Source organism: Acomys minous (assembly GCF_964271855.1).
Source record: "Acomys minous genome assembly, chromosome: 6".
NCBI lineage: Eukaryota > Metazoa > Chordata > Mammalia > Rodentia > Muridae > Acomys > Acomys minous.
Window position 1 is genome coordinate 40,284,310 of NC_140487.1, and position 17,528 is coordinate 40,301,837.

Sequence of the window (17,528 nt, forward strand, 5' to 3'; positions counted from 1 at the left end):
CAGAATCACTTTTGGAGAAGTTGCCTTAGGGCCTATGTGAGAAGTAGACACATCATTGGTATTGGAGCCACCACAGCCCTCCTTGTATGGTTGGACTCATTAAGCCCTTGGTTTCCAGCCCTTTTGTTGGTGGTTGAGGTAATAGGCACTGAATGGCACCTTTCTCCTGCCACCCATTTGATTAGCTTGAGATGACCTCATGTGATTTTGACACACAGTGTGACTCATGCTGATGTCATCAGATCCTGCTGGATGCCTTGATGCCCCCTGGCAATGAGCACCTGCCCAGCGCTGCTCTCAGGAGCTTTTCATTCTCATAATGCCGGTTCTGGATATTGTACAAGAGGCTTTGGATTTAGGTTAATTGTCTGTGTTGATGTATAAAGCCTTTCACTCTTAGTGTCTTATTGAGAATGAATCACCCCCTTTTCTAACAAGTGGAATTAATAAAAAAAAAAGCCCACCAAAACCAACAGCTCAATCTTAGAACAAATTTGTGCAGCTTAGAGAATGCCATTCAATGCCGTTGCTTTCAGCTTTATTGTATTTTAACTATGTGATGTTTGTGGGTATGTGCACATAAGCTAGGTGCTCTTAGCGAAGAGAGGTGACAGATTCCCTGGATCTGAAGCTATAGACAGTTGTGAGCCACTTGCTGTGGACCCTGGGACTCGAACTTGCACCCTCTGGAAGAGAAATAGCATGCTTTACCACTGAGCTGTGTCTCCAGACCTGCTTTCAGCTTTGTGGGACAAGGTCTCACTGTGTAGCCCAGGCTGGTCTTGCAGCAGTCTTCCTGCCTCAGCCTCTCAAGTGCTGGGATTGCACATGTGGACCACAGTGCTCTGCACCACTCAGGCTCCATTATGAGTTGTCACCAACACCTCTGTGTCTCCCCTAATCCCATCAAAGTGCTTTCACACTTACCATCTTGTTTGACATGTGCATCGCCCATGACATATGCTCATATCTCACACAGAAACATACATGTACAAACAAGCAAATAAAAATGCAAGAGTGAAAGAAAAAAAGGAGGATATAGCTTAGCTGTTAGAGTGCTTGCTTAGAATGCCCAAAGCCTTGGGCTTGATACCCAGTTCTACATAAACCAGGAGTGGTGGCTTAATTCTGGGTTTATCCAGCATAGTATAAAACAGTCATGGTGGGCCAGGGATAGGGGAGAGGTGCTCGCTTTAATCTCAGCACTTGGGAGGCAGAGGCAAGTGCATTTCTAAGTTCCAGGCCAGCCTGGTCTACAGAGCAAGTTCCAGGACAGCCAGAGGTGAGAAACCCTGTCTTGAAAAACCAGAAACACACTTATAACCCCCCCCCCCCACACACACACAGAGAGAGAGAGAGAGAGAGAGAGAGAGAGAGAGAGAGAGAGAGAGAGAGAGAGTCAGTCAGTCACAATGGTATACATCTTTAATTTCAGAACTCGGGAGGCAGAGGCAGGAGGATCAGAAAATTCAAGATCAGTTTTAGCTAAATAGTAAAATAGAAGCCAGCCTGCATTATGTGAGATTCGGTCTTGAAAACAAACCAAAACAAAACAAACACACAAAGGTGTTAGTAAATGAAAATAAATTTAAAGAATTAGGAAGTGCCGAATCTGAGATGGAAACACACAGCATATGGCAGAGAAGAGAGACCTGAGAGACCTGGACTTTATGATGTCCGCAGTCTGCTGCCATTAGTCCATCACTGGCTCCTCCCAACGTGAGGCTGTTTATTTCTCTTGCCATAATTGGGCCCAGCCATTCCTATCATCCAGCAGCACAGAGCCACAGGGAACTTGGATTTCATGTAAAATTTTACTCTGTTATAGTCCAGGTAAGAAAGTTACAGACTACCAGGCATAAATGGCCAAATAAGAGTCCTTGATTTAAGCAGGCGACCAAGAGCAGGCTCTTGCCACAAAGAATTCTTGTCCCAGAGCTTATATAGAGTCTAGCATTTGGGAAAGTGAGACAGGAGCCTGGCATAGACCTTCTTACAACAACAACAACAACAACAACAACAACAACAACGACAACGACAATGACAACCACCAAACCAACCTACCACTACCACCACCACCACCAAAAAACAAAACACAAAGCAGAGGCTGGAGACAGAGTCCGGCTGGCAGGATGCCTGCCTACATGCTAGGCTAGGCGCCTTAGCACTGCAAGACTTGGTGTGGTTGTTCATGCGTGGGATTCCACTTGGAAGATGGAGGAAGGAGGATCAGCAGCCCAGGGCCATCCTGAGCTATATAGTGAATCTGAGGGAAACCTGGGCTACATGAAACCCTGTCTCAAAACAAACAGACAACTGAGCAAATAAGAAACCACACACACACACACACACACACACACACACACACACACACACACACACACTAATCCCGACAAGAAACCTAAGCAAAACAAACAAACCCAAAGTATGACAAAAATACAAAAGCAAAATAATTTGAAAAACAGTAATAAAAGTAACACAGATTGGTTCTGTGCCCTTGGGGGGCTCCTGACACACCTGTGCTGGCTACAGTGTAATAATTAGCTACCTCGGCTACTTACTGAGTTGGTTTTCACTGTGCCCTGTAATTGGTGCCTGCAATGGAAGCTTACACTGGACAAGGACGTCATTGATTTCCAAAGTCATCACCTCCAAAGCTACATCGACGGCAAAGGTTCTCTTTCTTGCTTGTGACAAGAGGCAACCAGGAGGAAAGGCCTTGGCTAATGCCTGTTTTCCAGTTAACGATGCAGATATGGCCAAGATACAGTAGTTCCTGTCACCTTAAACACACAGCCTCCGAGTGTTTTGCTGCTGTTAGTTACAATAATACACTTGGTACTGTGCACCACTGAACCAGAGTGTCTGGTGCTGGGCGTGGTGGAGCACACCTGTAATCCCAATACTGGGGGAGGCAGAGGCAGGTGGATCCCTGTGAGTTTGAGGCCTGTCTGGTCTACAAATGTGAGTCCAGGACAGCTAGGGACAGCCAGAAACCCTGTCTTGAAACTCGCCCCACATCAAAAAAAAAAAAAAAAAAAAGGAGTGCCTGGGGTTCAGGATGTAGGTCAATTGGCAGAGTGCTTGCCTAGAGTGCATGAAGCTCTGGGTTCAGTCCCCAGCCACTGCGTAAACTGGACATGATGGCACACATCTAGGAGCCCAGCACTTGGGAGGTGGAGGCAGGAGGGCTAATCCTTGGCTATGTAGAATTAGAGGCCAGCCTGGGATACATGAGAGACTATAAGAAAAAAAAAAAAAAAAAAAAAAAAAAAAAAAAAAAAAGAAAGAGATCGGGGGTAAGGGGTGGGGGAGCAGGGGAATAAGAGAAAGTTTGAAAGATAGTTTAAAGGTTTCTGTAGGAGTTGACAAGATGGCTCAGTGGGTTAAGCCGCCTGCTGCCAAGCCTGAAGATCTGAGTTCGATTCCAGTCACATGATCGAAGGAAAGAAACAACTTGTGAAAGCTGTCCTCTGACCTCCACCGTATGTCTCATGTTTTTTTGTTTTTTGTTTTGTTTTTGCTTGTTTGTTTTTTTAAACACAGGACTTTCCTGTGTCTCAGGCTGGCCTATGTAGCTCCCTATGTAGCTGAGGCTGAGTTTGAATTCTTGATTCTCCTGCCTCCACATTTCAAGTGCTGGGACTACAGGCACATGATATCATGACCAGTGTAAGGCGTTATAATAAATTGTTATTAAGTTCTTATTCTATTCATCTTATTTCTGTGTGTGTTAACGTGAGTGTGGAGGTCAGATGACAACTTGTGGGAGTCAGTTCTCTTCTTCTACCATGTGGGCTCAGGGGACGGAACTCAGAGCATCAGGCTCGCCTGCCAAGCCATCTGGCCAGCCCCTGGTGACACTGTGCAATACCACACACTTTAAATTTGTCTCCAGTTATAAGATATATTTTCCCCACAAATTATTATTATAGGGTATCTTTTGTTCACAAAAATAACTTTCTAAGAACACTACTAACATCAATATTCTTCAGACACTGTTGGGGATGGACGGAGCACCTTCTGGTAGGAAGTCCTGGAAGATTAATTTACTCTTATTTCTCTCCTGAAGATTTTTCATTAATTAATCAAATCTTTGACTTTTCCATTTGCTCATCTGAGACTCTGGCCAATCCCATATTGGTACAATGGCTGACAGCCATCAATCAAGCATCCGTCAGTACAGCTGTGGAGACAATGCTTGGGAGTTGCGATTTTCAGCTTTCTTTTCCAGTGGACTGACAGTTTAGATCGCTAGTAAAGGAAAAAGACCCCTAATATTTTGATTTTAGTTGAGTATTTAAGTTTCATATTTTGAATTTTACAACCTTCCACGGCTATTAATTTAAAAATAGTTTTCAATGATTAAGTGCCTTCAGGGTGCCTCTGGATGCTCCCACAAAATAAAGAGGATGCACGGTCCCACGATAGTTACATGTCTTGGTTCTGAGGCTTATTAAGTGGAGTGATGTCTGAAATTATTAGGAATTTCCCTTGAAGGTGAAGGAGAGACAGAGTAATAAAAGCAATGGGAAATTAACCTGGGGCCATAGCTCAGTGCAGGCCTGCTTGCTAGCATGTGGAAGGCTCTGGGTTTCATCCCAGCTCTGAGAACAAAAGAAAAGAGGAGAAAAAGGAAAGAAAATCTCATTCACTTGCTGCTTTTTAATATCCCTAAAAGCAGGCTAGTACAATAAATGGTCAGTTAAGATAACGGCTGCCGGACCCCAGACAGTAATCGGCAGAAGTTAGTGGGTTTATACCTTGCGGAAGGGGATGCCTGAGGGCCGGGATGTGGGGTCCATTGGTGCTGTGTTCACATGGCAAGCATGAAGCCCCAGGTTTGCCCCCCAGCTCCACATAAGTCCACTGTGATGGCACAAGCCTGTAATCTCCACCCTCAGGAAGCAGGGGCAAGAGGACTAGAAATTCAAGTGAGTTTGAGGTCAGCTGGGGTTCCATGAAGCCATATATACATATATGTACACACACACACACACACACACACAGAGACACATATGCTAAAGGAAAAAAAAAGGGGGGGGGGGAAGGACACTATAAATGAAAGAGGCACAGGCAAAAACCCGAGGTTCCTGATAGTTCTGACAGGCAGGAAGGAGAAGCCAGAAGGTTCCTTAACATCTTTGACCACAATGTCTCCACATTGTTTGTCTGTTTTGTCAGGATGAGAAATCTGTGCTTCTTTCTGACAGTGTCCACCTATTCCAGAACCTTCTAACAAACAGACAACATGGCAAAACATTTCAAATAAGGAGATGTTTTGTGCACGTGTGTGTGTGGGGGGGGAGGTGGAGGAGTAAGGGAGGGAGTAAGCAAAGGGAGAGGGAGGGGAGGGGAGGGGGAGGGAGAGAAAGGGAAAGGGAGATATGGAGGGGGAGGGAGGGAGGAAGAGAGAGAGAGAGAGAGAGAGAGAGAGAGAGAGAGAGAGAGAGAATGAGAAAGTGACTTACAAACCTGTCCAATTTATCTTGGAAATTTAGTTTTCTCTTTTGTCAGCTGCAGATAATCCCAGTGGGGAGTGTAAATGTAACTGAATTACAGTGAGCAGCCTGCTCTTCAGGCTGGGGAAAATTCTTTTGGTGATTTTTTTTCTGCTTGTAGATTGCCTAGGGGGAAATCCTTTTTCATTTCTCAGAATAAAGTTCCTGAGGTTTGAGAGATGCAGAAGGCATTGCCTGACTCTACTGTTTGGGTAAAGACATACCTGTTTGTATGCGATAGGGTCTCGTTCTGTAGCCCAGGCTGGCCTGGTATTTGTAGTGATCCTCCTGCCTTGGGGCTGGGATTTCAGATGAGCACCATCGCACACCCGGTTCCATCATCATTTTGTGTACTGTATGTTCACACCAGTGCTGAACTTCAGTCACCAATGCAGGGACAGACAAGGAGGGCTGGTGCTCACGGCATGCTTTCAAATGTCGCATACCTCAGTGATCCTGTCATGTCTACAAGGTCAGCATGCCCTGACCCCTGGTTTTTGTGGATGAATGAAGTGAGCAACTAACATAATCAGAGTCGTGGCTGGGGAAGCTCAACAGAAAAGCTGCACAGCTACAACACGAATGCACGTCTATTTGGCTCCAAGTGCCTACTCAGCAGTATGGAGCCTCTCTCCTGGGGACATCCGGGATCACCTTGCTCAGTGACAGTCTTTGCTTCTGGACGGAAAATAAGAGTCTAGTCCTGAGCACCACCCATCCCTATGGTGTCTGGGGAGCGTGTTGTGTATGTGGGCTTGCTGGTATTTTTAAATCCTGAATCCAACATGGATTTCTAAACCTGCCTTCTCTGCAAAACCAAATCATAGTGCCAGTCTCAGGGGGACTATGGGACCACATGAAGTCACCGAATGGAGCCACGAGTGACTTTAAAATGCACAGGGTAGAGCCCTTATGTAATACCATGTATGTATACATGCCTGTGTACAGACATACAAGTTACCCCAACTTAAACATGAACTGAGGTCTAAAAGTTCACCTTATATTCTAGTCTTAGATTATGTCTACTCAAACACAGACTGTCAGGGGATGAGGGTGTGCTGGCCTAGCACACAGGAAACACGGGACTGACTACCAGCTCTGCAAAAACTGGGTGTTGCAGTGTCAGTCAGCTATGATCTCCGCTAAGGAGGCGGAGGCAGAGGCAGAGGCGGAGGCAGAGGCAGAGGCGGGAGGATCAGACGTCCATACAGGGAGTCTGAGGCTAGCTTGGGCTACAGATGCTGTCTTAGACGTTTGTCCTGTAGCTTTTCCTCCATGTCAGTGTCCCACAGCGATCTGAAGTTCAGAGCATCTGTGTTCACACCCCTCATGGGAGAGAACGAGTTCATAGAGCTCAGGAGCCCTCACAGATCTCTCTGCATCGCCCCTCCTGAGGTTCTGTGAGAGAGTCAACCTGAGTGGGACTCTTCAGCGGGGGCAGTTTCCTGTGAGTCCCTTGTGCACCTGTCGGAAAGCACTCGGGGAAACGCCTTGGCTCACTGAATGAAGCCTGGATGGAACTTTCTCTTTGGTCTGCTGGTGCCCTCTCCATCTAGGACAAACAGTCACATCACACAGCCACGTTCTGCTTACTTACCCACGACTGCCACTCTGTTTTAGCTAGACGCCGGGGTTGAATGCTTGGCCTGATGCAGGTTTGGCACACGCTCTACCATTCTGCCACGCCCTGGCCTACCCCTGACTACAGAGACAGCAGAGCTATAAGAGCAGCCTAGCCTGCTTCTCAGCGTGGCAGCCAAACAGAGGGTGGAGATGGGGTGGGGTGCATTGCCAACCACTGTACTGTAGGGCTTTTCCTCGGGAGCCCCTCAGCTGCCTTAAACGTCTGGGCCATACTTTTTTTTTTCTTCCAAAATTTAATTACTCTTCTGCAGCAGTAATTAAATTTTCAGCACCACTGGCAGTTGCCCAAACTTAAAAACAAAAAACCAAAAAAACCAACCTAAAACCCCTTTTCTTTCCCATCGTCCTGTATGCTTACTTTACTGGCTCAGGAAATAGCAATTAATTTACAATGCAGTGAGTGAGCCCTACGGCCCCTGACCTTCCCAGAGCTGTTTATGCTTGTAAAGGATGGAATCTAGAATTTCAGCAATGACCCAGAGAACAATTCCAAAACCTGTCTCACTCATTGCCTGCTTCTGGCTCCCAAGTGCTGGGATTAAAGGCGTGTGCCACTATGCTGGACCATCTTACAGCATCATACCGGGATGACCCCTTTCTCTTTCAGTTGATATATTTTGGGACTGACCTCCCATGCCTAGAATTTCAACTACACCATTTTCTTCATCAATTCTTTCCCCTTTCCATTGATATTCTCTCTCTCTCTCTCTCTCTCTCTCTCTCTCTCTCTCTCTCTCTCTCTCTCTCTCTCCTTCTCCCTCCCTCTCTCTCTCTCTCTCTCTCCTTCCCTCTCTCCAGTGCGGTGCCACTCTGTAGCTTAGGCTAGCCTCATGAAATCCTTCTGCACACCCTCCCAAAGACAGGGGTTATGAGCACGAAGTACCATGCCTCCTTGGTGTGGTGCTGGGGAGGAACCGGGGCTTCTTGCCAGCTAGGCGAACACTCAGCACACTGAGATACAGCCCTAGCTCCGATTTTACCTCTTTCTACATAAGATACCTGTGAGGCGGCTCAGTGGGTAAAGAACGCTTGCTCGCAAGCCCGAGGACCTGAGCTGGATCCCTGGAACCCACAAGGTAGGAGGAGAGAACCAAGTTTCAAAAGCTCTTCTTTGATGGGGACAGGGACCCTTCTTCCCCACCACGAAATCATTTCTTTTTTTTAAAAGTCCTGGAATGTTTGCTGGAGAAGTGTAAGACAGGGGACTATTAAGCACCAGGAGCATGTGGAGCCTCTGACAGGCCATGCTTGTTGAGAGACTGGGTCTACGTCAGCCGTGCATCTACGTGGTATGAAAAGGACATTGGAGCCATCGGCAGGAGAGACAGTGGATAGCTGATGACTAAGGGACACAGACTATCCAAGCCCTAAACTGGGACACCGGTTCTGAAAAGTGCAAACAAAATCTGGGAACAATGGGATGAATAATTAAATTGGGAAGTCTGCCAAGGTCCTGGAAGCTGGCAGAGCTCTGAGGAAGACTGGGAGGGCAAAGTCAAGGAGCCAAGAAAAGACTGTTGGCGTTTCTGCATCCTCTCTGTCAAGCCTTGGCAGAGACGAACAGCCTACGGCTGGCCTCTCCCAGCTCAGAGTCAGGTAGGCCTGGGGGTCGGGAACTAGAGCCATGAATACTGCCTGCCTTCCGCTCCGCGGCGGATCCACAGTCTACCATTCTGAGCGTCTCTCTGTGGACATGGCCTCCTTGGAAGTACCCAAGGCCATGTAATTTATGTCTGTCCATCTCTTATTTTCAATCCAACAGTTTCAGAGATCTTTGTGCCTGGGATATGTCTTTGTTAATCCTACGACAGTATAACCTTCTGTCTGAACCCCAACCTGTGGCCCCCTCTGATTAATGTCTTTATAGCTGTCCTCCAACTGCACACACAGACCCATACAGATGCACAGAGACACACAGGCACATACAGATGCGCACAGAATTATAAGTACACATCTAGATACACAGGCAGGAAGAAGCACACACGAATGCACAGATAAATACAGACACATGCACAGACATTTACTCATGCATAGATACAGACAAATACACTCAGACATATGCAAATAGACACTAGTGATTTATCACAGACTGGAACCTATAGAATTAAGAATGTATCGTAAGCTAGGTATGGACACATCTTTAATCCCAGCACACAGGAGGCTTCCAGGATCCTTCTTTCTAGACCTCCCCAGTATTGAGATTGCAGTTGTGCACCCCTGAATCTGACTTTTTACGTGGGTTCTGGGGATCCAAACTCGGGTTCTCACGCTCTACCCACTGAGCCGTCTCTCCAGCCTCTGTGCTAACTACTTAAAACATTCTAGGTGAACATCTACAAGGAGGGGAGGGACAGTGATCTCTCTGGCCACTGTCTACACGCACGCCCACGAGAGTGTTTGCCCCAGCAATGGTCTTTGTTTGTTGCCCATCCTCCTTTTTCAGAGTGAACCCCATCTTATCCCACAATAAACTCTAGCTAGCTTCTACACTGAAAAAAAGAGGGGGCATCTGTAGTTCAAGCCCGTGAGAGGAAGAGACAGGAGGGTTGCTTTAAATTTGAGGCTTCTCTGCTGTACAACAGGTTCCAGGCCAGTCAGAACTGCATGGCAGGACACTGCCTCAATCAAACAAAAACAAGAAAAAAGGAGCAAGAAGGGTAGGGTACGTACCCACCCAGACCTGTTGCTTGTGTGACTGAGTGATGGCAGGAAAGCCGGGCGTCAGCCTTTGGCAGCACACACTGTCCAGATCTCTGAGAGCCCAATTATGCCACTCAGCAGTTTCAGTCCATATTGACAAAATGATTTTTTCAGTTGGACACTACTCAGTATAGAGCATATATTCCCTGTGGGAATTCAGGGGCTTTTCTTACTGGAAATAGAAAACATTAAAGAGCTCAAGAGCAGGAAAGTACATCTGAAATCGCAGAGGGGCCGAGGCCACACTGCAGGATGAGCCTTTTCTGGAACTAACACACATTATACCTGTGCATACCGGATGCTGATTTTTTTTAAAAAAAGGATTCAGTGTTCTTCTGCTTTCTCAAGGGAGAACAACTGAGGTGCTCAGAAGGAAATGAAATTTTAATCTACGCTAATTTTAAAACTCTGTGCCTGGTGTTCTTACTTGATTAAAAAGCTATTTGTAATCAGTATCATGTGGGGGAATGTTCTAAAGAGTCAAGGTGAAATGTAAATGAAGATTCTGCTGTAACAGGATGCTCCTTATAAACTGGGTAGGACAGAAGCACCGGCTGGTACCCAGGAGCATCTTATTAAGATGTAGACCTGTCAGGTTTCACCTCTGGGTGCTGAAGCAGGTACAGGCTTAGTGACTGGTGCTGAGGAGTACGAGGAAGCATCTGAGTGTATTGTTGAAGAAATACAGAGGATGGAGGCGAGTTAAACTTGAGTGAGCTTGGAACAGTCTTGAAGGTCAAAGAGGATGAAGTAGGTGAAGAAGGTTCTAGACTGGGGGATGGGTCGCATGACAATTCAGAGGGCTTGGAAGGCAGAGAGTGGCTTGGCCTATAGAGACGTGTCCAGGGTCATAATGTGAGGTGAGATTCGGATGTAACTTAGTAGCAGATCACAGGACCAAATCACATACTTCTGGCTTGGACCGAATTCTATAAGAATAGTGCACTGAAGAAGGCTTGGGGGGAGGGGGGAGAGAAAACAGAACTGCTATATGAACTTTCCGTGTTGGGTAATGATGTTCGTCACAGCAGTCCAATCTGTGTGAGAAGGTCTTAGGGAGGCAAGAGCCTGGAGGCAGCAAGAGTGACAGCAGGGATAAGAAGAGGGGCTAGGCCAGCTGCTGGGGGGCGCTTGCCTAGCATGCACAAGGGTTGATTCCTGGTACTGCGGAAATGAGGCACCCCTATAATGCCAGCACTTGGAAGGTGGAGGCAGGAGGGTCAGGAGTTCAAGGTCATGCTAGCTGGCTTGGGTTGCATGAGACCCTTCTTCAGTGAAAGAAGAGGAAACAGCAGGGGGGAGATGAAAAGGAAGTGTGGGGGCGGGACTAAACAAGCAAGACTCTGCAGCTGGGTAGCTTAGGAAGAGAGAGGGTCTCAGAAGGGGACAGGAGGAGCACCAGGCTCCTCCAGCCTGAGAAATTGCCCAGAACAGAGGCAGGAACAAAGCCGGGCTCTGAGCACGCTCAGATCTCCAGGCTACTTCCTGAAGGCTTGCGGGCTTTGCTCTGTTATCAACTCTCTTACACACTCGGAGCACTTAGCCAATCAATCCCTGCTTGGATCGGTTTCTCCCACAGTTGCCAAGACAACCAGGGAGGTCCATTGAGAGCAGTGACAGGCCCTTCCTTTTAAAGGAGAATGCCAGCTGCTCTCAATGGAACTGGGCTCTAAGTTTTTGGTCCTCTTCCCTCTCTTTGCATCCTCATGGCAACAGAGAACACCCAGCGAGATCCTGCCCACGGCTCTGAGATTTAAGGTTTATAGAGCCACTGGGTGGGCAGTTCTTGAAGAGAAGCCTTTAGTTTTTGTGTCTTTCTTTCTTTCTTTCTTTCTTTCTTTCTTTCTTTCTTTCTTTCCCCTGTACAATTGGTTAAATACAGGAAGTAATCACATTATTCAGTTACCCATGGGCTGAGTTCCACAAGTCAGACAACCTCTAGGACCTGATTCTTTTATTCTTGCTGTCTCCGTATGCATACACATCCGATATTGGAAGGTGGTTTATCAATAGCTCACATGAGAGTGCCGCCTCAGCGGTCAGGATGATAGATGTGACATCTTACCAAGCCCGGAGGCCACACACTGTTCTACTGAGGAGCTTCCGCCAGTGTGAAGCCATTGCCAGGTAGAAGCGCAGATAGAGATGCCTTCCCTGCTGAAGGAGAGCTGCTTCAAACCGTTCTCTTCGTTACCTGTTGAATTCAGGTTACCAACGAGGAAGGCAGGCCAAGCACTCACAGGGAAATACACTCTAGGCTAATTGAGTAGCCTGAGTTTTGCCCTGTATTCAAGAACACATACCTCCTTGGTAATATAATTATCAAAGGCTGTGCTTTGCTTCTTACAGAATGTGGGTGTTTAGCCCTAGGCGTGATCAAAGCAGAGGCAATGGCACCTGATTCCCAGGAACTGTCAGTGTAAGGAAGACAGGAGGGTGCTCAGGCTGCTGTGGCACAATCCCCTAACTTGCCTGTTGGGCGACAGAACTTTATTTTCCTGCAGTTCCAGGGGGTGGAAGTCTGAGTTCAGGATCTAGTGTGGTTGGGTCCTGAAGGGGCCTCGTCTTCGCCTGCTTGCAGGCAGTTGCCTTCCTTTGCATCCTGCCCAACAGAGTGTGTTTTAGGAAACAGCTGTCTCACTCTCTTGTAAATCAAGACACATTCCAGGAGGGTATCAGCTACCTTAGGCTCCAAAGGTCATGCAGCTCATCTCCAGACAGAAGGGTTGTCTTTAACAGTCAGCGCAGCACTGACGACTGCTCTTGGCATAGCTGGTGTTATGGGTTGATCAACTTCTCCTAAAAGGACACGTTGAACTATTAACTTTGGTATCTGTAAATGTGATCTTATTTGGAGCATATTTGCATATGTGAGGTAACTGGCTTCCTTAGAAGGAGAGACCGGCTGGAGCTGGGGAGATGGCTAATGAGTAAAGTGCTTGCTGTGCAAAAACACAAGGGCTTGAGGTGGATTCCTAGAGCCCGCTGTGTGCTTGTAATCTCAGTGCTGGGAGGTGATGATCGGTAGATTCTTGGGGTTCAGCCAGCCTAGCCTACTTGAAGAACTGCAGGCTAGTGAGAAGCCCTGATTCAAAAAACAAAATCGAAACAAAACAAAACGAAAAGGTGGATGATGTTTGAGAAATGATACCCAAGGATGGTCCTGATCTGGCCTCTACACACACACACACAGGAGAGAGAGAGAGAGAGAGAGAGAGAGAGAGAGAGAGAGAGAGAGAGATGATGATGTAGGCAGTAGCCTTGGTCGTGGGTAAAAGGCACAGAACTGTCCTACAGTCTTTAGAGACCATAGCCCCACCTGCACTTGACACTGGCCTCTAGGCTTCTTGAGTGGTGAAAGCGTACGTATTCAAGCCACTCCATTTGTGGTAATGTCTTGTGGCCCATCCACTAGGAAAAAGCCATTGGTTGTGCAGTGGTTCTCAACGTGTGCATCTCAACCCCTTTTAGGGTTGAATGACTTTCACAGTGGTTGCCTAAGACCTAAGACCATACAGATGTTCACATTATGATTCATAACAGTAGCAATATTACAGTTATGAAGTAGCAAGGAAAATAACTTAATGGTTGGGGTCCCTGCAGTACAAGGAACTGTGTTAAAGTCTCGCAGCTTAGGGAGGTTGAGAACCACTGGTTAGTGGGACAAAAGGGGAAGCAGCTGGGGACACTACGTCTTCGGTTTTCCCTCCATCTTTTTGTTTTTTGAATCATGGTTTCTCACTGGCCTGTAATTCCTCAGGTAGGCTAGGCGTGAGGCCTCTAGCCATATGGTGGCTGCCTGCAGTCAGGAAGTGAGATGAAATCAAGTGTTCAGCGGCCTTCTCTGTTTTACTCACCCTGTGACCCCCAACCACGTCGGGTGGGTCTTCCCACTTGACGTGGTGTAGAAACTCCCTCACAGGCACGCCGCCCAGATGGTTTGTTCCTAGGTGCTCTAGGTCCTGTCCAGTTGGCCTCGATAATAATCATGTCACACTGTTAAAGCATGACCAATACAATACATGTACACCAAGGAAGTGATGCTGACATACATGGCAATGCCAACAGCCTGGAGCAGGGGCTTTGCTGCTTTGGCTCAGGCTTCAAAAAGCAGGCAGGCAAGCAGGCAGACAGACAGACAATGGGAGTTGGTCAGGGCATTGGCAACAAACACAGAAGGAAAGACAATCTTTCCTTGCTCCCTTGCATGCAGGGGAAAAAGAAAAGAAAAGAAAAGAAAAGAAAAGAAAATGAGTTACCTACTACTGTGGAAAAAACACAATGCTTTACATCCCAGTAAAGGCCATGTGAACTAACATCTCTCCAGAAAATTCCTCAGGCTTTACAATCAAGAATGGGACATCTGGTACTTTCGACACAGTAAATAGGTGTTTTCCTTCTTTAGTCTCTGGTTTCCACAATGATGCTATCTTTGATATCAGAAGTATTTCCTAGTAATGATATTGGTGTGGTACTGACTTAACCTAAGGTTATTTATTCCGTAGGACTAGCTATATATGTTGTTGATTTTCTTTCAGGATAAATTATGCAATGCTCTATCAGAAAGAAAGTTAAAAGTATTTTTTTCCTACAATGAAGGTTACTCATTCATTCATTCATTCATTCAACATGCAGGTGATTTCTACCTGAACACCCAATGTGTTAACCACGAGGGCCATTCTAGGAGAACCTGTGGTCCCGTAGAGGTGAGCATCTACAAACAAATTAGTACCCAAAACAGCTTTAAGTGTTAGGAATAAAATCGAGGGATTGTTGGGGTAGAGAATGAAGAGAGCATTTGAAGTGAGAATTAAGAGACAAAGAAGGCGTGCGTGTGTGTGTGTGTGTGTGTGTGTGTGTGTGTGTGTGTGTGTGGTGGGGGGGGGTTGGGAAGTGTGTGTGTGTGTGTGGTGGGGGTTGGGGAGTGTCTGTGTGTGTGTGTGGGGGGGGTGCTAGAGAGATGGCTCAGTGATTAATAGCAGTTGCTGTTCTTCCGGAGGACCCAAGTCTGGTTCCTAGCACTCACAGCTGTCTGTAACTCCAGCTCCTGGGGACGCTAAGCCTCTGGCCTCCAAGAACACATGCACTCACATGTACATACCAAACGCGCGCGCGCGCGCGCGCACACACACACACACACACACACACACACACACACACACCATCAACTCCACCGTACACTTACACATAATGAAAATAAATCTTAGAGAAAAATTGCAACTTGATAAGCCGGGTGCGGTTGCACACGCCTTTATTCCCAACACTCACTACGGAGGCAGAGGCAGGAGGATGTCTGAGTTCTAGGCCAGCCTCCAGTCTCCAGGACTACACAGAGAAAGCCTGTCTGGAAAAACCAAAAAAGAGGTCCTGAGTTCAATTCCCAGCACCCACATGGCAGATAGCTCACAGCTGTCTGTAACGCCACTTTAAGAGGATCTGACACCCTCTCACAGACATACATGCAGGCAAACCACCAATTCACATAAAATAAGATAAATTATTTTAAAAACTACAACCTGAAAAAAGAGATAAAAGAAAAAAATTCAGGCCTCGTAAATGGGGTCATATTCACTTTATGCCAGTTAAAAATAAACTCCAATCTCTTCAACTGCAGCATGGATGCGTAGGCTAAAACGCCTTGCTGCCAGCAGTGAGGATGGCTGACAAGAAGGGGGAGCGTGCGCGTCCTCGATTGGCCAACTATAAAGTGACGTCAGGCTCCGGCGGCGCCTCCGGGCTCCCGGTAGCTCCCTGGGAGGAGCGGCGCCGGCGGCGAGCGGGCAGCGGGGCATAGGGCATCCCGGCGCAGACGGGGGGCCGGCGGGGACCGAGCGCCTGGTGGCCGAGCATGGCGGGCTCGCTGCCTCCCTGCGTGGTTGACTGCGGCACCGGGTAAGAGCCGCGCCCCACCGCGCCCACTCACGCTTCGCTCGATGTCTTGAAGCCATTTCCCTGCGGGGTCAGAGCACGGAGGGTTGGAACGCGGAGGGATGGGGAGTTGGAGGTATAGGGCTCAGTGTAGGGGGCGGGCAACTGAGGGGATAGGGCTCAGTCTGGGGGATAGAGAGCTGAGGGATGGGGCCTTGAGAAAATGGGGTGCTGAGGAGATGAGGCTGCGGGGTTACCGGGAGGGCTGTACCTCACAGCGATGCGGCTGCAGATCTTTTCGCTGCAGGCCTTGCACCTGAGAGTCGCGGTGTCCTCCCCCCACCCCGCCTCCACTATGGTGCTTGTCACCTGTCCTCATCCTGTGCGCGCTCACGCGCGCGTGTCACCTTTCCCTACTGACGAATCAACCACCTACTCTTGGAGATGTTTACACATGTCCTGCCAACTTGACACCCTGTCCCCCTTCCCACTCTGCTCCTCTGAAATGGCACAGCCAAGTTCAGCCCCTGAGTTGGTTTGCACTCCACCCCACCACCAGCACCACCAGCACAAGCACCAGCACCAGCACCAGCACCAGCACCAGCACTAGCACCAGCACCATCAGTACCACCACCAGCACCACCTTTAAAAAAAGACTTCCATTTTGAAAACACAGTCCAAATTTGGGGATTCTGCTCTCCCTTTTTCTTGGGGGGGTGGGGTGGGGCACAGCTCTTTTCTTTTTTGAGGATGTGAATTTTTCAAAAGAGACTTCAGGGGGTGTTTTGCGCTGTCAACCGGCCAGGTTTAGCTGACTTTAGGAAGGTAGCAGCAGAAATCTGCCACCCGAGAGGGAGTTTTGGGACTACCTGCCGGCATTGCGGATAAAGTCCTTCATAAAGAGCTTGCAAATAAATTTAGCTTCTTAAACTGTTTCCCAAGGGATAGTAATTCTTTGTCACCAAGCATTCTGTGGCATGTTCTCTTCACCGGCAGTTCTTTTCTGTAGAAAAATATACTTGGTTTGGTTTCCTTGACAACCTTGTGGGGGTGTCTTCTACTTTGTCCTTCTCCTACTGATAGGTCTTTCCTTTTGTTGCTGGGAGACCAGCAGTGGTTATAGACTGGAAAACAGTGTGTGTGTGTGTGTGTGTGTGTGTGTGTGTGTGTGTGTGTGTGTGTGTGCGCTAATTTTTCTTCTGGAAATAAACATTATAGAGAAGTTTTGTGGCTGTGTATTCGAGAAGCAGCTTACTTCCTGAAACACAAGCTGAAATCCTTATTGCTCTTAGAGCCCCACTCCCTGCTCGCTGGCTCCCCTTGGCTCAGTCTGCATCTGGCATTCCCTTCAATGTGTCAGGTAGTGTCAGGAGTGAAGGCAGATGTAAAAGTTGTTCTTGTTGTAATGTCTGCATGTGAGAGTTTTGGTTTTGTGTTACCCAAACTGAAATATAAAGCACTGCATAGTGGTGACATCAGAACAGCGCTCCCTGCATAATGGTGACATCAGAACAGTGCTCTCTGCATAGTGGTGACACCAGAACAGTGCTTCCTGCATAGTGGTGACATCAGAACAGCGCTCCCTACATAGTGGTGACATTAGAACAGCGCTTCCTGTATAGTGGTGACATCAGAACAGTGCTCCTTGTATAGTGGTGACATCAGAACAGTGCTCCCTGTATAGTGGTGACATCAGAACAGCGCTTCCTGCATAGTGGTGACATCAGAACAGTGCTCCCTGTATAGTGGTGACATCAGAACAGCACTCCCTGCATAGTGGTGACATCAGAACAGCGCTCCCTACATAGTGGTGAC

At 47.6% G+C, this 17,528-nt stretch overlaps 1 protein-coding gene across 3 annotated transcripts in view; it reads left to right on the plus strand.

The window, feature by feature from the left end:
* Positions 1-15,564: 15,564 nt before the first annotated feature.
* Positions 15,565-17,528, plus strand: part of ACTR3B (actin related protein 3B) — a 94,354-nt gene continuing 92,390 nt past the window's right edge. The window contains exon 1 of one of the 3 annotated variants that reach the window (XM_084784981.1): positions 15,565-15,737. In XM_084784981.1, the coding sequence (XP_084641107.1) occupies positions 15,694-15,737 (44 nt within the window). In that variant the 5' untranslated portion in view covers positions 15,565-15,693. The remainder of the gene's footprint in view (positions 15,738-17,528) is intronic. The other 2 variants (XM_084784980.1, XM_084784983.1) reach the window with 2 other exon arrangements.